Below are 22,086 nucleotides of genomic sequence, written 5' to 3' on the forward strand. Positions count from 1 at the left end.
TGAATTGTATAGTTTTGGCAAATGAAACTGGATTAGTACAAGATTGTATTTTTGAATTTTTAGATCATGTATTTTGTACTGGTAGATTCTTGTACCAAGGGACCTTTGTGGTGTACAAACATGTGTTTCTTATATATAAAATATATGTTACATGCAATGTGTGGAATGGGGTGTTACAAAATAAGATTCGAATTCAAAGAAATTACTGAAATTATATTTAAAACAAGAACAAGACTAAGAACTTGGAAATGTAAAGCACGTACAGATTACAATTGTTTGAAATTTATTCTAAGACTACAACTAATCACCTTTATTTATACTACTAATAGAGGGGTGCATAATATAAATATAAGAAACTTGGAGCCAAAATATGCTTAAAGTCAACAAAAGTACATTTAAAAGTTTAACTAATTTGTCCTACTTAAGACATGAAATACACTAGCAATCTTGATCATGCAAAGTCATCAGAACTTGATATTTAAGCAAAAAAAAAAAATTTTGAATGTATGCATGTTCCACGGCTGTTTGTATTAAGCTTCCCAAAAAGACCTCGCAAATAAGTCAATCAGTGTTGTGGAAATGCTGGTAGTGCAAAACATCCAGTCCAAAGAGATATTAACCTACTATTGCAATAAAATAGGTAAATCACAACTTTTAGCTGACACCAGAAATGGAAAATTTTAAGATAATAAATGCCTTAAGGTTGGAACATAAAAGTAAAATAGGTTATCTTAAGAACGGAAAATGAGTGCTTATACATTGAATAATCAATGCATACCAGGAGTCATATAATTTAGACTGTAATGCATTTGATCCATAGGCATGTGAGTCAGTCGTTTTGTTAAGTGGAGAGTTTGGATGTTCTCATTTAGAGACAAGCGCTTGACTAATCTATATGGTTGTCTTGGTATTACAGAAATCAAATTTTATGAGTTTGACTCCAAGACATTAGGTATTGTGGAAAACAATCCATTTAAGGTTGGACTCCAGGACCTTTCGTATTGCAGAGAGGAACCAATATGGGGTCAGACTCCATGACCATGGGTATTGTGGAGGTGATTACTTAATGAGTCAGTCTCCAGGACCCTGGTATTACGGTGATGAACTCGTGAGAAGTCGGGCACCGAGACCCTTGTTTTGAGGCTTTGGCCTAGTGAAGTTGACACTAAGTTATCAGGGGTATTTTGGGTATGAAATCATGTGGATTCAAACCCTACGACCATTGGATTGTAGCTGTAACTTTATGGTATGTAAGTAGACATTAAGACAGGGGTATTGTGGAGATGAACTCGTGTGGGGTCAGGCTCTGAGACCTTAGATATTGTGGTGGAAATTTGAGAGGAGGTAGAAATTAGGAAAATAATCTTAGGTGCTACTTGATAACTTTGTGCTTCATCACAAGCGATGGAAACAAGTCTTTCTAGTCACCAAAAAGTGTTGTTTTGGGTATTAAGTATTATCCATATTTTCGGTGATGTTTTGAGCATGATGTTGGTCCCAGCCGTATCTACAAAAGTTTATACGTAACAGTTTGTAGAAAGGGGTGAATACAAACACAACAACTTTCACTTTTAAAAAACTTATATTGATAAAGAAGATCAATAAAGAATTTTACAGATTGTTTGCTGAAGAGATAAGATAGAGAACGTAAGTAAACAATCAAAGATACACACAAGTTACAGATAACAATAAAGAAAAGACTTGCTAAAACAAATAGGTTAAGAAGGTCTTGCTCTTCACTGGTTACAGTGGAAGACTTGAGATAGAGAAGATGAAGACTGCTGAGAAGAGAGAGTTTCTCAGCTATTTATATTCACTGCATTAAATGCAATTCATAAGGTACGAAGTGTGTGTCAAGCTTTAAGAGGTGAGCTTGTCCTTTGTTGCAGATATACAGGCTTTAGCCATATATGAACAACGTCTTTCATAAAGTAGGTAAGCACGCATGGAGACAGTAGAGTGACTATGTATAGCACTTTACTTTTAAGAGGTATGGGTTTGTCCTTTGTGTGCAGAAGGACAAGACAAAAACTTAACCTTGTTCAACAAGATTCATCTGATCGCTGACACTGGAATAACATTGAGGTATCTTTGAAGATTCGTTGAATCTTGTGTAGATTTCACACCTTTGTAGACGAGCTTGTTATCACTAAAAACTGTATCAGATCATGAACTTGCTTGTCTCTATCTTTAGCTTCTATCTTCGATATCGCAGATGGTTCTGTGGTGTGAGTTTTGTCTTCCTGAAGAATATTTGTCTCTGAAGGATTTACAATATATGTTAAGCGATCACTGAACAGACTCAGTGATGATTGCTGAAGCTGAATACAGAGATAGCACACTTCGATAGATAAAAATGATCATCATCAAATCACAGAGAGAGAGGGTCAATAATCTTCCCCTATTTGATGATGACAAAGCAACCGAAAGTAATTTCTTAAGGTATAACAGTAAAGAAAAAATACTAGTAAAATACTTGTCCCTTTTAACTGTTTTGGGATCTTTTTTAGTGATAAAGTTTACAATGGAAATTTACTTTAATTATAAAGGATTACTAGGAAAGAATAAACTTACACAATATTAATAACTTAATACTTAAAGCTTATTCACTGAGTAGAAAGGTATCAGCGAATGTAAGAGATAAATATAACTCATAAATACATGTCACGTTTACTCTTTTAAGGGATCTTTTTCAGTGAACCAATCATTTTATAGAAATATTTTACAAGAGAAAACATTACAATGATTACAATCAGTTTTGGTAGACTTAAAACATAAACGCTATACACTGAAACAAAAGTAAAGAAATACAAGATTTACAAGACTGAATGGTTTGTCTAATATAGGTTGTTGAAGTTGATGTACTCTGGAACATCTTCTCCTTTGCATCTTTTGTCTGAGCATTTCCTTTCGAATCCTGTGATCCATCATCTCTCCAATTAGATCATCCTTCAGCCAAGTTCTTAGATATTCTAAGTGATTTATAGGGCAGAGATGGAACTCAGATACTTGCTGAAACCTGTATTGACCATCATAGTCAATGAACATAAGTCCATATTCAGGTTTCATATGCACTGTGTTAGGTATATAATGATCCTTTTCAAGCAATGACAGATTCAGCATTGAGATATATGGCTTCTTTTGAGCTTTAAAGAGTTCATCCACTGAGAATTTTGTTTCATGCTCGTTCTGTTTGGATAGACCATCTTCAGGGACAGAAAGGTTCTTTCTTCGAGAGGGCTTCGGTGGCAGAGGAGGATCCTCGATGATCTTAGACACATTGTTGAATAATTCATTCAAAACTTCTTCAACGTAAGGCTTGTGCTTGGATTTAGATTTTTGGATAGCCTGTCGAATCTCGAGCCATACTGACTGACGAAGGAGGGATACTCAATGACAACATATTTGTTCTCTCACAAAATGACCATTGAAATAAGCTGAGCACTATCTTCACACGATCACTGATAGTTTTGTGTGTGATTTTTTGTGGACTCATCCTTGTTTTGATCCTTTCTCTGCATCAATTAAGGTCACGATCCTCTAGCTTCAGCACTTGTTGACGTTTTTATTTAGATTCTAGTAACAGCTGGGCTTAAGCACTGAGCAGATCTTTCCTCTTGAATTTTCCTTCAGCAAGTGCCTGATCAGTTAGAGTCTTGGATAACTCCAAGCTATCTTTAAGTTGTTGCTGATGTTTCTTCACCTCTTATTCAGCACATAGGGATTTTTCGCGTTCAGATTGTGAAAGAAAACCGACCTCACCACATTTAGAGATACGAATAAGAATTTTTACTCTAGATTGGTCTAGTTGATTTATCAGTTGAGCCATTCTTTGGTCTTTTTTAACTTCTGAACACACATGTTGTCTAGATGACTTCCTAAGTATCAGAGTGTTGGCTTCATCTTCATCGTTCTCTTGGGTTTAAAAAAAATATAGGAAATGGATTAAGAGATCGAGAGTGTATGTTGCAGAGAGATATAGAGGGATATGGATAGAAATTTCAGTTTCTGAGGAAAGAGGTACAAACCTGGAAGAGTCTGCAACCTCAAATTCACTAACTGTCCCAAGAACTAGGGCAAGGTCGTCTTCAGCCACTCCTTTGCCTTTTCCAGTGGATTAATGGTTCCCTGATGATTTCTCCCCTTGGGAAGCAGGTTCTCTGAAAGAAATTCCTTTTTCTAGTTGTCTTGAAATGACTTGGATGCAAAAATCATCATCATCGGCGTCATCATCGTCATCGTCACCGTCACCACCTAGATCAGTACCTACATCTAGAAGTTGAGATTCAGAATCCTCATCATCATCATATCTTCATCACTAAAATTTGGCAATGCAGAAGTGGAAGGATGAAGGTCTTCATGGTCAGCAGCGGTAACACAGCATCATCATCATCATCATCATCATTGATGGCCTCAGAGATAGGTTCCTTGGCATCCTTAGCCGGAGGGTTCAAAGCATCTTCAGTAGTCTCCCCCTCAGTACCTTTTTCCCCATTATCCCCCCTCTTTGTCGTCATCAGCATTAGTACCAGGGAGAGGGAGGCAAGAGGTAAAGTCTTCCATCCCTTGCTCAATGGAGGAGATTACTTCAGCTTGAAGGAGGTTTGAATGCAGCAACGTGGTCCAACTGTTAACGATCAGCTTCTTTAAAGACAGGTTCAGGGACAGGTGTTGGTTGCTGAAGGGGTTATAGATTCGTTCAAGGAGCTCACCATGCCTAGTAAGTTGGACCTGAACATCTTCATCTTTGCTGGAGAGTGCAGCAACAACTAAATAATTTTTCTAAACTTCCGTGTTCACAGCATTCAGCTCTGCTTTAAGAGAGGATGTAAGTCAGATCTTCCTTGGAGGGCGTTTCCTGGTGCACTTCATGCATCTTATCGAGGACAGTGGTGATGACATAATAACCCGTTTATGCATTTGTTAGGCACGCAGACAAGTCAAACTTGATCATGAATTTATGTTTGATCGTGCGTTAATTGTTAAGTTCGGTTAACGTACGAATATAATACCTCACTTGATACGGGGATATCCATTTGTATAAGGCTTCCTCATCCTAATACATTGGTAACAAATTCTTATTGTGCTCATCAAATGCAATTGAGCTTTTGTTTTCCTTTCAAAATAGCTACATTCTTATTGGGAACATAGGTTATTTTGATCACTTGACTTGTTAGATTTCATCTATTGTGAACCATTTTACTATAGACTCAATATTGGGGGAAATGGTATTGAGATGTTTTCATGGTGGCTAAAACGATCATTGGCGTCCTCACTTATATAGTCCTTAAAGGTGGACTTGATTATGTACTGGTTGAATAAAGGGTGTATGGATCGATCCTAGGAACCATTATCGGATAATAAACTATGGTAATGGTTAAATTCACGGAGAGGATTGTTGTGTTGTGCTCGCACCCCTTTCCTCACTCATGCCCGAAAGGACTAAACATTCTTTAGGAACAACGCGTCATCGTGATGAGGTTTGGTCTTCGGACCCTTGACATGCCTTTGGGGAATTTTTACTTTCTTTTGTATTATCATTTAACATTATAAAATGCTTTTGAACTTGTTATCTCATATTCTTTGTTTAGTTACTATTATCCATTCACTGAGCATTAAGCTCAGTCAAGATTTTCTTGTTCTCGACAAGTACATGACTTAGCAGAGATTTTAGGATTAGAGTTACGGAGATGATAATACTAATGATAACCCATTAGGTCATATTTTTGTTAACTTTTGATGACTAATGTAGATATACTGGTAATTTAGACTGTATTTTGAGACACGTTATCTCCGTTTGTGGTTATACAATTATCTTTTGGTAAATTATTAATTGCTCTATTTTATATAATGTGTTGAATTTTTTAACACCAATTGTGGCATCTTCCGTCTTTAACCACATGGGACGGGGGTGTTACAATCTTACTAAATTTATCTTTTTTGATTCTTGTACTTCARAAGTACCTTCATATTGAACACAAAGAGCGTCCCACATGGTTTTCGAGGTTTTAATCTTAATCACAGAGTGGTAAACCTCATCAAGAAGAGACATGGCCATTATAGATCTAGCACGAGTATCTAAAGCCATTTTCTTCTTGTCTTTGCCACTCCATCGATGAGGGATCTCCGTAATCTGTCGTTCAGGAACTGCGCAGTTGTAGCAGTAGCAGGAACTAATGGAGAGATAGCAAATGGAACATAGGGTCCATTTTCAATGTAGTATGGAATCTCATGATCTACACCCTCTAAGAAAAGAGACATTCGTTTCTTCCAGAGACTGAAGCTGTGTCTGATGAATCGGGGAGATTTGGCAAGAAAGTCATTATCATGAAAGTTTATGCTCGTGTTTTGCAAAACCATTTGAAAAGTAAAATAAATTATCTAGAAAGAAGAGAATAATAAAACACCAAAAAGACAATGATAAACATTAAGACAAACACTTCTCTGATACCACTTGTTGGTCCCAGCCGAATCTACAAGAGTTTATAGGTAACAGTTTGTAGAAGGGGGAATGAATACAAACACAACAATCTTCACTTTTAAAAAACTTATATTGATAAAGAAGATCAATACATAAATTTAAAGATTGTTTGCGGAAGAGATATAATACATAATTTATCTAAACAATCAAAGATACACACAAGTTACATATAACAATAAAGAAAAGACTTGCTAAAAGAAATAGGTTAAGAAGGTCTTGTGCTCTTCACTGGTTATAGTGGAAGTCATGAGATAGAGAAGACGAAGATTGCTGAGAAGAGAGAGTTTCTCAACTATTTATACCCATTGCATTACAGGCAATTCAGAAGGTACAAAGCGCATGGCAAGCTTCAAGATGTGAGTTTGTCCTTTGTTGCAGATATACAGGTTTTAGCCGTATATGAACAACATCTTTCATAAAGTAGGTTAGCATGCATGGAGACAGTAGACTGACTTCGTACAACATTTTACTTTTGAGAGGTATGAGTTTGTCCTTTGTGTGCAGAAGGACAAGACAAAAACTTAATCTTGTTCAACAAGATTCATCTGATCATTAACACTGGAATAACGCTGAGGTATCTTCAGTGTTCGTTGAACCTTGTGTAGATTTCACACTTTTGTAGACGAGACTTTTATCACTAAAAACTGCATCAGATCACGAACTTGCTTGTATCTATCTTCAGCTTCTATCTTCGATATCGCTGAAGATTCTGTGGTGTGAGTTTTGTCTTCCTGAAGAATACTTGTCTCTGAAGGATTTACAATATATGTTCATCGATCACTGAACAGACTCAATGATAATCGCTGAAGCTGAATACAGAGATAGTAAACTTCGATAGATAAAAAAAATCATTATCAAATCATTGAGAGAGAAGATCAACATATAGAGAGTGCTATATATGATTTGTGGTTTTGAGTATTGGATCTTATCCATGTTTTTTTATTGTTTTGGACAATAGAGCTTTATCATTGTTTTCTTTTTTAATATTAACCTTTATTCACATTTTGGGTGAGTATTAAGTTTTGGAAATGAATTTATTACTTATTTATCGAAAACTTTAAATTAGTCGTTCTTTCCAGATTTGAGGATGTTATGTTTATTATGCCATGAACTTTACCGATAGGGTAATTAAGAGTGATGACTCTTACTGATAAACGTTTTACCTGATAAGTGTTTGGTAAACGACCCCTTAGTAAGGGCCACCACTATATTTATCTCTCAGTGTAACTTTTACAATGCTTAATGATGCCACCACGTGTATTTGTCATCGAAAAAACAAAAGGCTATAGTAGCATGTCGAAACTTAAATTTAAGTTTTATAGCTAACAATAGTGAAATAGAGCTCCAACCCGCATCATCATAATTCTTCGATCCGCCGCTATCTACTAATACAGTAAAACACTCAATAAAACCGATAATCAACAGAAAACTCTTTCTTTGTCTTAAAATCACACGGATCCATAAAATAAAATTAAGAAAAACGAAACTTAAGTGTGTTTAATTACATTACACAAATAGATAATTCAAATATTTGATGTCAATATCGGAACAAGACCCATGCTGGAGCAAGCGGACACATGGGGACCCGAATCTGGTCACTAGGGGGCATGGGGGCTCCTTTCTTGCTTTATTATCCTTTTTTATGCAATATGAAAAATGTGTCATCGTCAAATTTAATATAAAATAAAATATATGATAAATAAATAAATTATTAGAGTTTTTATCATATTTAATTTTTATAATTATTATCATTATTTACGTGCAACTTTTTCTTATTTAAATTAATCAAATATATATATATATATATGTTTATAAAAAAATTATAATATATAATATTTAGGACAAAAGATTTATGATATAAAAATGAACCAAAATATGAAAATTTAAATAGGCAATAATAACAAAATAGTTAGAAATAAAAACAGAAATAACACTAAAATTTATAATATACAATATAAATATAAATATAAATATAAATATAAATTTAAATTGTGTTTTTATTAAATATAAAAAAAATGATAACACATAATAAAATCAGACCCCTATCTCCTTTGTGAATGGGGGGCATTGTCTCATTCATTATTCCTTGTCATGATATTTTTCTTGAAATTTATTTGACCACCATCTCTCTCATTCTTTTTTTCACATAGAAATTTCCATTCTTCCTTTTGGTGGTATTGTTGCATCATTTGGGAAACAATCTTTGAGGTATGTGGTAGGGGTCCTCTAAACATTGACTGCTCATTTGTTTCAATATATTGTCAACAAAAAATATAGTTAATAAAATAATGCTTTCTAATCCATTGAATTGAAATCAATTTTACGCGTCTATATATATATATATACTTTCAAAACTTTCATTTTAAGAAACCCAGTTTCAAAACTTGGCATTAAATGATTTGTTGATCGAATTTTTTTGTTCTTTAAAATGAGAAAAAAGTTGATTCACTAAAATGCAATTAAAGTACGTTCCTTGGTGTAATTTGCCGTATTAAGAATGTAGCTTTTGATCATTTTAGTATTTCTTTTGACCCCCCTGAAAAATCTATAGTTTTGCTCTAACTACCTAAAAAAGACCACGTGTGAAATTGCAAAGAAAACCTTATTAAGATCCTTGAAAGAAGGCATTCTTTGTGATATACAAATATTAAAGCTTCATGAACTAAGAGAGCAAACATACAAGGGAGGTTGAACTATTCCGGAGGTTGCTAGAGTAGAATACTATTAGAAYAATATAAACTAAAAAGAGCGTACAGATCTATAATCAGAATAACTAGGAACAGGCCAATACACTATCATTGTGGTTTCTTTTAGCATAGTTTAAAATTTAAATGATAGACACTTTGAAAGTAAGAGAAATGAGAGACCAACCGATGTTATATGGGTAGAAGGTTTTGATTGATACAAGTGTAACATTCAAAATTTCCAAATTTACAATTTATACCCTTTYTATTTTAATGATTGATAAGTTGGTTCCTCTGTATGAAGACGACAATGATTACGGTAATTTTGTGTTATTAATTGCCAAATACATTAATTTGGGAAAAAAAATATTGAGATGTTCTTACAAAGGAATTTTAATTATATTGAAATCCAAACCTCAAAATTGCTTAAAAAGAAAGTAAATTGTGTCTCGTAAGCATAAGGACGTCTAGAGTGATTTTAACAACTCCGGGGTCAAAACAATCAAAACTGCTAACGAAATCCCGAACTTCCGTAGTCAACTTTGCGAGTTGCTTGCGTTTTTCGTTTTGATTTGAACACCAAAGTGTTTGGTAAGTTTTATGACTTTTTGCTATATAAATTTTATCATACTTTATGGCTATTAACACTCAACTTGAGTATTTGCAGATCATTTATGCATATATTGTGTATCCATTTGTAGTAATAAATCATCTTTCTAGTAGGTTTGTTCCCTAGATTAATTGCTCAATCGGATCTTGTTGGTCAGACTRCTTATAAAATTGTTGTATAGTGTTCAGGGATAATATAGAACGAGTTCATATTTTACTTTAAGTTTATTCTAGTGGATTAGCTTCGTGAGGTTGCTCGAGGAGTGGATGCATGATAAGTTGTCTAGACCACTCTAACAATCACAGTGCAATTTCTTATCCTTTGTGTCGTGATCGAGTGTTGATTGTTTTATTCTTTTACAAATAAAAGCCCAATGAGGCAAATACTTTTTAGATACATATTCATCCCTACGCTATCTTTTATAATTGGTGTCAAAACACTAATTGCCCCTATAAACGGGTCTACTTTTGTATCTATATGCCTTGCATGCTTCGTCATTATAAACATGTGACTAAACATGATCACTCCTTCATGAGACCCTATAACCTCAAAGTACCCTTATATATGAAAGCCAATAAGAATTTTGTACACTGCTGTGAAAAGAGAAATATAATTAATTTGTGTTGGTACGTCACAAATATCAATCTTCAAATACGAGTCTCCATGGATCCAAGTTAGTGCACACTCCATAATCGAAGTTCTCTACTTCTTCAATTGCCCAAGAAATTGACTTAAGAGGCACCCTTATTGACTTTGAAAGGCAATCCATCTAAATCAACCACACTTCTACATCCATCTTACCATCCTCTCTGTGTATCATAGTTATACCTACAACCACTGGAAGCAAGAATGCTCGTAAAGTTGCTTATCATATAACGAATCTCCTCTTAGTTAAGACTTATTGTACTTATGTATACACGTATGTGTGTTTGTTAGTGTGTGTGCACATGCTCAAGCTTTTGGGGTATTATCTTCATTTGAAATCAAGGAAACCTCTTTCAAAACTTATATTGGACGTTTTACAATAGAACTTAGACAAGTGGATATGTTAGAAGCCACAGATAGCACAAATACCCATCCTTAAAATACAATTGACATAAATCTATCAAAATTATCTCAAAATAGCACTTCCAAAGGAGTATACCAACCAGACAATATAAGGAGGTAACCCTACATATCAAAATGATGCAGAAGCCCTTCACGATAAAATATGTTGTTCATGCTTAACATGATAAGTGATTTATGTTTAACTACATGATATCTTTTATGTAAAAACAATTGATTAAGCTTAATTGAGATATTTAAAAGCAAACATTACATCAATAGTCAAACAATTTGAAAAACTGATGGATAACTTCTAAAGGTTCAAAACCAATGTGCATGACTAGCTAGCTTACCCAAATCTTAGCAAAACATTAGGCTATATCTCATTTTATAAGCATACATGTACGTTTATTTTCTTGGCATTGTTATATTATTTGAATTCAGGAATGTGTTATTTACTTTATTTGATCATGTTTCTCCAGACAATAGTCAAATGTGACGCCTTCACAATTAACATAGGTAAGACATTCGATGATTAGTTAGTTAAAGGTATGAATATGYCTATGATTCAGTCCCTTAAGTTCGTCATGGAATATCAGATAAAGATGATTGTTTAGGTCCTCAAAGAAAAGAAAAAAGAAGAAGTAATGAGCTACTCAATTTAGTCGCAAAACAAGTTCAAGAATATTAAAAGAGATGTTACTCAATACACATGTATGAATATAGTTTGATTAGTACTGTCTCAATAATCCTTACAGGCACTGGTGCATTGTTTACTTGCCCCACACAAATGCTCTTGTAGAAAATGAGAATTGTAAATGTTGCCTTATAAGTAGTGGCGAACCTAAGAATTCCTTTGAACGGGTACACCTTTGAGGTGGATCAAAGGTAGGCAAAATTACGGTTTGACCTGGGGAGAAAGTCAACACAGTTTAGCCTACGAAAAAGTCAATTATGTCGATTTAAGGAATAAGATACATATTTTCAAATAGAATCGACCTTGATTCTTAAAATTAATATATGTTGCCTTGAAATGASATAAAAACGACAAGTTTTAAGATGAATTAACATTGAGAACGAAAATAAATAATGAAAAATAAAWTTAATGGGAGAAAATTTAAGAAAAACTTGTCTTGGCATAATGGTAATAATGCTTATAATTGTATTTGAGGTTGTGAGTTTAATCTTTTTAACACTATAYTTTTGTTGTTAATATTTTAAAAAATAACATTGTCTGACCTGAGTAAAYGCTCCGGGTCAGCCCTGAAGCCTAAAATTAAAAGATAATTTTTTTAAACTAAGATTCAAACCTATGATCTCTTATATCTATATAGAKGAGCGATCAWATGCAAACCATCCAATTTGTACAAACCATACATACCTCATTCAACCAATCATAATTTTTCATTTTGTAAATTTTTTTGTAATTATGAGAGGTTCATTAATCATTTTTATTTTGAAGGGTATTAATAATGGATATTATCATCTTCATTATTTTAATTTTAGAGAAATACAWGAAACAGTTTCATCAAAATTTCATTAAGTATTATAAAACAATTTCATAACCATATATGAAACAAATTCATCAAAAAAAAGTATTATATGAAACAATTTCATGAAAAAAATTATAAGATTAAATAATGAAATCGACGGATAAGGGTGGTTGGCACGGTTTGTACAAATTGGGTGGTTTGTATTTGATCGCTCCTATATATATATATATATATATATATATATATATATATATATACACACATATATATAAAGTGACAATCTAACCATCTCATCCATGTTTAATTTATGTGATAGATTTGGTTTCAAAAAATTCAAAGGGCACCACTCAAAATCAAGTACGATGCACCTTCAGATGRCTAAAATTTTCTTCTTGTAATAGGTCCCCCACTACTTATAAGCATGTTGTTTTTGTAGTAATCATGCTATGAGTGAAGGTGTTGAAAGGTATTGCTAAAATGTTGCTAGAATATGTGTCCCCCCGGTTACTTGGAGAAAACAAAAAACGGACATGGTGAGATCACAAAAGGTGGTTTATGAATAAGGAGTTCACAAGGAAAGTGTGCTCCTTATCTCGGTCTCAAGAATGCAAGTTAACATAAAAGATTAAGGGAAGGAACATGGATTTTGAATAATTTGATTATGTATATTACTCGATCAACCATATAGTCGATTTCCATTTTGTAATGGTGTAAAAACTTATATGGATAATGTAATTAAAGTTCATCATCCTTTAGTATAAATGAATGTWAAGAATATTTTTATCCTTGTATGTTAGAGTGTCCAAACTTATTAGAAACTATCTTTTGAATTATGCAAATTTTGGCTTATTGAGCCTACTTGTACTCACATTATCTAAGATGTGATGGCTTATTGATGATGTCTTACCTAAATTGCCTTAAATACCCTCAACTGTTTCCATCATATTAGTTGCAAACGGCTTAATTCCTTTGCAACCTCTTACAATTATAAAATATCAATCTCCTCATAGTGTTTAAATACAAAGTATGGAGGATGTTTCAATACAACCTCAKAGTTGCAAACAGTTTATGGGTKATATCCTATTTCAAGGATTTAAAGGAGATTTTGAGTTTGGAAATGAGATTGAAAAGAACTGATTGTTCTTGAGTTTCAAAGTTTTAAAGATAAAACTGTTTTGATACCATTATTGGTTAAAAACTATAGACGATATTCCTTCAAGACKATTGTGACTTCGGTCTGTCTTCGTTTGGGATTAATCTATAGATTTTGTGGATAAAACTATGAAGGATGTTTCATCAAGACGGTTGTGACTTTGGTCTGTCTTTGTTTGGAACTAATTCGTAGATTTTGATGAGGAAATAAGAGTGACATATCAAGGAAAGATGTATCATGGGATAAGAGTGACATATCAAGGAGAGATGTACCTTCGATTATAAGGGTGACATATCAAGGAGAGGTGCACCTTCGGATATAAGGGTTGCATTTGTGTGTGGAATTATTATAGCTCTTGTTATTATGTCTCTTAAGATTACAATAGATTTGAGTTCTTACTTCTTTGTGATTTGAGGACTCAGAGATGTTGTTCTTATTAGAAATAATGGTATTGATGTTATTGAGAAGGGGGAAACTTGGCCTATGGCCAATGGTTTTGGATAAACTCTGTTTTGGAACAAGTGTTTTATTTAAGAGGAACCAGAAAAGGCTCTGGTTGTTCCTTGAAAGAAACCAGAGGGGCTCTGGTTGGTCCTCATAGTAGAACCAGAGGGTTTTGGATGATGATTTGAGATTTATACAAGTCTTTTACTAAAGTTTTAGTTAAACAGAGGCTTTGTATCTATTAGATAAGAGCTCTGTGTCTAAATCATACTTTAAAAAGATATTTCAAAGATTTTTACACTTAGAAACTTTTCATACAAATAAAGACAGACCAGAAGGGCTCTGGTTGGCCTATGCGTTGGACYAGAGGCTCTGGTTGGTCTTGCATTTTGAGCCAGAAGCTATGGCTAGTAGAACCAGAGCTCTGGTCATACAAGATCCTTTTAAAATKTGTTTTTATACTTGGAAAAGMTATTTTACTACCTATGATGTTGGTCTATAAACGTTTTGAAAATTTTACTTAAGTAAGAAGCTCTGGTRGAGGAACYAGAGGAGCTCTGGTTCTCTTGCTTGCTAAAATATTTTCTAAGTCTGGTCTTTGGWACCAGAGGTCCGATGGACAAGCAGAATGTGAATTTACACTACATTATGTGAAATGACTTATTTGAATAATGTTTTGGTGATTCTCACCTTGYARTTACATGGAAAAAGGGATCTCACYAGATCTCCAGGTCTAACCCTCATTTTGTGTTTCAAATATATGTTGTWGGAAATGCATAATGATAGTAAGGGAAAGGGRAAAATGTGAATTGTTTCCCTATGTGCTTARCTATATGAAGATCAATGGATGTATTTTTGATGTTAGATGATATGTAATACAAGAGCATATTTTRGAATTTTTGGGTTGTRTATTTTGTAATATAGTTCTTGTACTTTGCACCTTTGTGGGATTAAACAAGTATTCTKTGAATGAAATATGTGTTATCTGCAATGTGAGTTTTGGGGTGTTACATTCACATTGATATTATACCAAACTTTGATTTCAGTCATTGATACTAATACATGTATGCATCGATTCAAAAGTCAAATCCTAATATAAAGGTAAAAAAGCTGAATTGAACATCAACATTCAACAATCTACAACTCATAAGACAARGGGATCCTTTAAAACCATCAAAGCATAATCATTATCAAATTGCTAGGCATAATCACCATAAATCTTTCTCACTTTTGGATGATCAATCCAGACAATGAAAGGACATTTAGACCATGCATGATGAAGGATAAACATTTTGCAACAAATCAAAACAAAGGTTGGTAAAAATAGAGCAACAACATCTTCTCATTGGATTTTGATTTGATTTTGTCCAAGATGTTTTAAATATCACGCTTCTTCCACAGTGGCGTAACYTTATGGAGATTTTCTTCTTTTAGTTAAGACAAAAGAGAAATGAGTCGTTCAACATCAGAATGTTGGAAATGAAAGAGATGAGAGAAAAGAAGATACACGTGTTTATAAGTTTCATTATTGTTTGAAAAATAATACTACATTGCCCTTAGCTAAAACGGACATTATAGGTACATGCTTCAATTAATGCACAAAAAAAACAAATGAACTAACCGAAGCTACATATTAATCTACATTATGAAATGTGTTATGTCAGTTTTCAAAAGAAACAAAGCTTATAAGTTATAGATGTACGATTCTAAATGAACACTCCCTACTATTTTTATCTCACACATATCATGTTTCACTTTTTACATTTCAAAACCCAATTTGATATATCTGGGTGCATATAGTAACACTCGTTATAAAATATATTGAGAGGCATTTAGTACATGGGACAGATTGAGACTGGACATAATAAAGAGTTGTTGCCTTATGTTTGACGCGACATTAGACTGATAAAAAAAGAAACCGAGTGAGACAAAAAGCATTTGTCATATCATAAATATATGGAATAAAAATTAAAGAGATAAATAAGATTGATAAAATACTRAATTGTCCATGTCAAATTAAAACTTTAAGAGAAACCCACAAGTACTACAAATTTTTTAAAATAGAGAAACAAGAGTTGAAATATATCTAAAAAACTTACACTCAACTTCAAAAATATTTTGTAAATTTATCATCTTAGTACACTTCAAATAAAATAATAATACATTCAACCTCATGGAGAAGGATCGTGTGAGAAGGAGATTAAGGTGAAAAGTATAAGAAATGATCTGAACCTTTGATCACCTTTAATCTCAACTCACCCATGAATTGTGCTTGATACGAAGATTGATCCGGTACATCTCATCCTAATGTGTATCTAAGAGTGGAGGTCCCTTCTTATGTTTCTCACAATAACTTTCATTTTTACCAGAACCCAACTCTTAACCTCATTGAGAAAACAATTAAATTTATATTTTTCTTTTTTTTTTCTCTCTAAATTGGAAGGTTTTGTAGCTTCTATCTCCTGTTATCTTTATTTTAAAAAAACTTTATAGTAACTTTTGAATCAAAATAATCTTCAAAATATGTTTTTTAAACTAGCATTAAAAATGCTCAAAATTATTTCAACCACTTACCTTACTTTCATCTGTCTAATCCAGTTCCATCAAATCTTGATTGTTAATCGAGTTCAGTTCCATCCAATCCAATTATGAAGGACTGAATTTGTAATTTATCCTAAGCTCAAAMAATTGCAAATCCCATCCAATTATGAAGGACTGAATTTGTAATGTATCCTAAGCTCAAACAATTGCAATTTGCAAGTCCCATCCAATTATGAAGGACTGAATTTGTAAATTATCCTAAGCTCAAACAATTGCAATTTGCAAGTCCCATCCAATTATGAAGGACTGAATTTGTAAATTATCGTAAGCTCAAACAATTGCAAGTCCCAAAGGCTGTAATTATAAAGGTGATTTCCCAGTAAAGCTAATTATCTGATATGGTTTATGTKATTAACGCCAAAAATACTTGTGGTAGTGGCATAAACGACGAGAGGCAAAACCACAGCCTCCATGTTTTCCAATGCAAGATGTAATATGTATTCCCTTTGCTTTCCTTCTCTCTCTCCTACACCCTAGTAGAGTCTCTTTACTTTTCRGTTTCAGAAATTTCGTCTCTTTACTCTTCTCTCTCCCTCTCTCTCTCTTGATCCCAGTACTCTGTTTGTTGGATTCCACCCCATTACTGGGAAAAAAAAAATATTGAGATTCAGTGCGGAATGTTGCTCGTCTCTTGAAATTTTGTAGAAAGTAAAAGGATTCAAGAGATACCCATTTGAGAATCATGCCGGAACCATTGGTATCATCGTCCCCCTCGTCGAATGAAGATAATGACAATACTTTCGCAACCAAGAAGAAGAAATCGGAGGAAGAAACGGAGCCCAAACCCTTAGTTGCTGTTGGCCGGAGTAGATCTCAAGCTGCGGCACGTCGTGTGGCTCCGACCACCACCGTTGCTGTTGCTGTGTCTGTTCCTGAAGCTGTAGCTATGACATCTGGTTCACCCACCACTGAAAAACACCTCCCCAACGGAGATCTGTACATTGGAAGCTTTTCCGGTAACGTTCCTCACGGATCTGGCAAGTATTTRTGGTCCGATGGGTGTATGTATGAAGGGGATTGGAAGAGAGGTAAGGCATCTGGGAAAGGTAAGTTTTCATGGCCGTCCGGCGCTACTTATGAAGGCGAGTTTAAGTCTGGTCGGATGGAGGGTTCCGGTACATTCACCGGATCCGACGGCGACACCTACCGTGGCTCGTGGTCGTCTGATCGGAAACATGGGTACGGTCAGAAACGTTACAGCAACGGCGATTATTACGAGGGAACGTGGCGGCGGAACCTACAAGATGGGCAAGGGCGTTACGTTTGGAAGAACGGCAACGAGTACGTCGGAGATTGGAGAAACGGCGTTATTAACGGAAGAGGGATCTTGATTTGGGCAAATGGAAATCGTTATGACGGCAACTGGGAAAACGGTGTACCGAAAGGTCACGGCGTTTTTACTTGGCCGGACGGCGGTTGCTACGTCGGCTGCTGGAGCAAAGAAAACGTCAATTTCAAAAACCCTTTTCAACCCCACCAGATTTCGAATGGAACCTTTTATCCAGGAAACAATAGTGGTGGAAAAGAAGACAAATTAGGGTTTACCCCCAAGCTTTCTGCTCCATTGCTGGAGGATAGTTTTGTGGTTTCAACTGCCAAGAAAAGATCATCTGTGGATGGATCAAGAGGCAGTTTAACAGAGAGAAATTTTCCAAGAATTTGTATATGGGAATCCGATGGTGAAGCTGGTGATATCACTTGTGATATAATCGATAATGCTGAAGCYTCAATGTTGTATCGAGACGCCATGGGATTGGGTCGCGATGAAATTCGACAGTTTAGAAGAAATCCATGTTGTTTCAATGGCGGTGAAGCTAAGAAGCCTGGTCAAATGATCTCAAAAGGGCATAARAATTACGATTTAATGCTCAATCTCCAATTGGGTATCAGGTAACAATCACCAATTTCTTTGAATCTGCTGCAATTTGGTTAATGTTCTTAACCAATTTGGTTAATGTTGTTAAGCTTTCATCACAGGTATTCAGTTGGGAAACATGCTTCTATATTGCGAGATCTTAAATCCAGTGATTTTGATCCAAAAGAGAAGTTCTGGACTCGATTTCCACCCGAAGGATCGAAGCTCACCCCACCTCATCAATCTGGCGAATTTCGTTGGAAAGATTATTGCCCGGTTGTTTTTAGGTATTTTATATAAGCATTTATAGCTTTAAAAACAAAATTTCGATTGCTATAATTCTGCTAATAGATTCTTGACGGGTGGCTTAATGATTTCAGACATTTGAGGGAGTTGTTCCAAGTCGATCCTGCAGATTATATGCTAGCAATATGTGGAGATGATGCTCTTCGAGAGCTTTCTTCACCTGGGAAGAGTGGGAGCTTCTTTTATTTGACACAGGATGATCGATTTATGATCAAAACTGTGAAAAAGTCCGAAGTTAAGGTTGGTTTTTGGAACCATTTATGGAATACAATCTTGATTATTGTTTAWTTGAAACTAAAGTTGTGCAATTTACTTTCAGGTGCTAATCAAAATGCTTCCAAGTTATTATCAACACGTTTGTCGGTATGAAAACTCTCTTGTCACAAAGTTCTTCGGCGTCCATTGTGTCAAACCCGTTGGTGGCATAAAGGTATTCGGTGGTTTAAAGCTATAGGGGAGGGTCCAACCGAAAACCGCAAATTATTTTGAACTAATTTTATTGTGTATTCATCGATAGATATACATTATATGAATTTCATCAAAATATGTATACCRTTAATATACCCAAAAAACTTAGTTCCTTGGTTTTCAAAATATTTGCGGTTGTCGGGTATTAAATCTATAAGATTGTTTCAATTGCCTACATTTGAGACATTGTCTAACTCTGTCTATTCGTTGCCATTTTTAGACTCGGTTTATTGTGATGGGAAATCTATTTTGCTCCGAGTATAGAATCCATAGACGATTTGATTTGAAAGGATCATCACATGGTCGCACGACCGATAAACCGGAGGATGAGATTGATGAAACCACCACWCTTAAGGACCTCGATCTTAATTACGTTTTTCGTTTGCAACAAAGCCGGTTTAATGAACTAATCAAGTGAGTATACTTTTCATGATTGGGGTATTTTCCGTTCGACTCAGTAGTTTGTTGTTGCTCATATGTTTGTGTTGGTTTTGTGTTTTCAGACAAATCAATAGAGATTGTGAGTTTTTGGAAGCGGAGAGAATAATGGATTATAGTCTTTTAGTTGGCATGCACTTTCGTGATGATAATACCGGCGACAAAATGGGATTGTCGCCATTTCTGTTGCGAAATGGTAATTTTCTTGCCTATGGATGAAAATATATTCATTAGATCTTGAAGTTTTCTTGAAATTTCAAGTTTTCTTTGTATTCTGTATCTTGATTTCAGGAAAGAGTGATTCATACCAAAATGAAAAGTTCATGCGAGGCTGCCGGTTTCTCGAAGCAGAATTACAAGAYATGGACCGTGTGCTTGCTGGCCGGTATGTTCCCTTATTTGTCCTTTTCCGGTAGGAAAAGACCAAAAAAACGAGGACTTTCATGTCTCCTCATCAGCCAATGCMCGTTTAATTGCCGCTCTAGAGATCAGGTCTGTGTACATCTCTGACCCCACCTTCGGTGGGATATACGGGGTTTTATGTCTTCCCCATCAGCCAATTTCCCATTTAATAATGGTTGCATTGGTTTTTGGTTAGAGGTTAGGTCTGTGTACATGATATCCAYTTCGAGATGGGATATACTGGGTTCGTTTGGCTTTTATGTGTCCTCATTAAATGGTGACATTGCCATGGTGGTTGAGGTTGTCACCAGAAATTTTAATGGTCTTTATGTTGGACAGCCATTTTCTTTCAATGGAGTTTTGATCAAATTCTTCCTGGTGGTTGGAATAGTTAATTTTTGATGTAGTTCAACAGACAACATATGTTTGTGGGGGACATGTGTATTCATTATTATTGCCTTCTAATTGCATACATAGACAAGATTTCTTGCTTTGACTTTGACCTTTTCTACCCAAATTTGTCAAAAAGAATCGACCATATTGCCGAAAATGCTCTTCTTCGTCCATATGGCATGTTGTTGACCTAATCCAAGAAGAAGTAGCTTATTCAAATAAAAAAGCCCACTTTGATTAGTCACACACAAGCCATCTTCTTTGGAAAGCCGGTTCAATTAGCGTTTCAATAAGTTYTTTTCCAATTAATTTWTAACATGTATTTTTTATTCATTTTACATCGCGCTAGGTTTATTATTATTATTTTTATTATCAAATGTAAGTAGTTTATCAGCTAACATATGGTTTAACAAGAATTTGAATATTTATGGTTTTGCAGGAAGCCATTGATCAGGCTGGGAGCGAACATGCCTGCAAGAGCGGAGAGGATGAGCAGGCGAAGCGATTTCGATCAATACACTCCTGGTGGATTCAACAATTTGACACCTTCAAGAAGCGGTGAAACGTACGAGGTGGTACTCTACTTTGGAATCATCGACATCTTACAAGACTACGATATCAGCAAGAAGCTGGAGCATGCATACAAATCCTTGCAAGCCGACCCCACATCCATCTCGGCTGTGGATCCAAAGCTTTATTCCAAACGGTTTCGTGATTTCGTAGGCAGAATCTTCGTGGAAGACAGGTGACAATTGATAATCACCCGAAAACAAGCTCTCACACAACCCGTCTGTGTAATATGATTCAATCACGAACGTTTTGAATCTGTCGGGATTTATATACGAATCGATGGATAACGACTGCTGAGTTTTGCGGAATCGGCCGAGGATGATCGGATTTCGGGTTGTTTGTAAATGTTGGGTGAGGGAGGGAGGATTATGTGTTTTTATTTTTTTTTCTTGAATTATTTTCCTTGAAAATTTTTGTGGGTAGCAAGGAATTATGTTAAAAAAGAAAAACGTTATAGGAGGAGGAGGGTAGTGTTTGGGAATAAGAGAAAATGTACAGGGGTTTGTTATAGAGTGGATGGAACGATGATGGTGGATTTTTTCTTTGGAGGTTAATTTGGTAATTTCACTTACATTTTTTTTTTCTTCATGAAAGCAGGACCAGAACAGGAGTGTGTGTGGTCGAATGACTTTTGCTTTTGTTTTGGGAGGGGAACAGAAGCTTGCATGAAAAGCAGAGAAAGCAAATAACCCCCCTTGGATTTTTTTTGAAAAAAAAACACACTTGGTGGGTGAAATTACCCTTTTGCCCTTCTATCTATTTTCACATATATAGATATATATATTTTATCTGCCCTTTTAAACTGTTTGTCCGTCTATCTACCTATCAATTCGGTGTTTTAAAAACCAAAGAATGGGGTGGTAACTTTCCTATTTTGGCCTTGTGTTAATATCTCGTTTATTTATTTGGTGTTGAAAGATGAAAATTTTGGAACACAAAAACGCATACTACCATTATGTTATGCCCTTGTGTTATGAAAAAAGGTGAAGTGGATTAGGTTAGGAGGAGTGTAGGACGTGACAGCACGTTGTCTGTTGTTTGTGCGTAGCCGGCCTTGGAGGGGTTATAAGGTCATTTCAAGTGGCCTATGAAGGTCAATTTGAGGGGGTGGGGTAGAGAGAGGGGTAAAAGCGTAATTAAGTGG

General features: G+C 35.0%; 2 protein-coding genes across 2 annotated transcripts; one reads left to right on the forward strand and one right to left on the reverse strand.

The window, feature by feature from the left end:
- Window positions 1-4,117: 4,117 nt before the first annotated feature.
- On the reverse strand, window positions 4,118-4,517 carry LOC112514124 (prothymosin alpha-B-like). The gene is made up of 2 exons (XM_025120456.1): window positions 4,378-4,517; window positions 4,118-4,310 (listed from the first exon to the last, which is right to left on the reverse strand). The coding sequence occupies exons 1-2, from the start codon at window positions 4,515-4,517 to the stop codon at window positions 4,118-4,120; spliced, it is 333 nt and encodes a 110-aa protein (XP_024976224.1).
- A 12,350-nt stretch (window positions 4,518-16,867) lies between these two features.
- LOC112514398 (phosphatidylinositol 4-phosphate 5-kinase 1-like) lies at window positions 16,868-21,492 on the forward strand. Its single transcript, XM_025120848.1, has 8 exons — window positions 16,868-18,400; window positions 18,488-18,652; window positions 18,746-18,911; window positions 18,991-19,101; window positions 19,360-19,553; window positions 19,643-19,773; window positions 19,869-19,962; window positions 20,812-21,492. Exons 1-8 carry the CDS (start codon window positions 17,193-17,195, stop codon window positions 21,119-21,121), a joined length of 2,379 nt encoding a protein of 792 aa, XP_024976616.1. The 5' UTR covers window positions 16,868-17,192; the 3' UTR covers window positions 21,122-21,492.
- The last annotated feature ends 594 nt before the right edge of the window (window positions 21,493-22,086 follow it).

Source organism: Cynara cardunculus (assembly GCF_001531365.2).
Source record: "Cynara cardunculus var. scolymus isolate 2C chromosome LG 6, CcrdV1, whole genome shotgun sequence".
Taxonomy (NCBI): domain Eukaryota; kingdom Viridiplantae; phylum Streptophyta; class Magnoliopsida; order Asterales; family Asteraceae; genus Cynara; species Cynara cardunculus.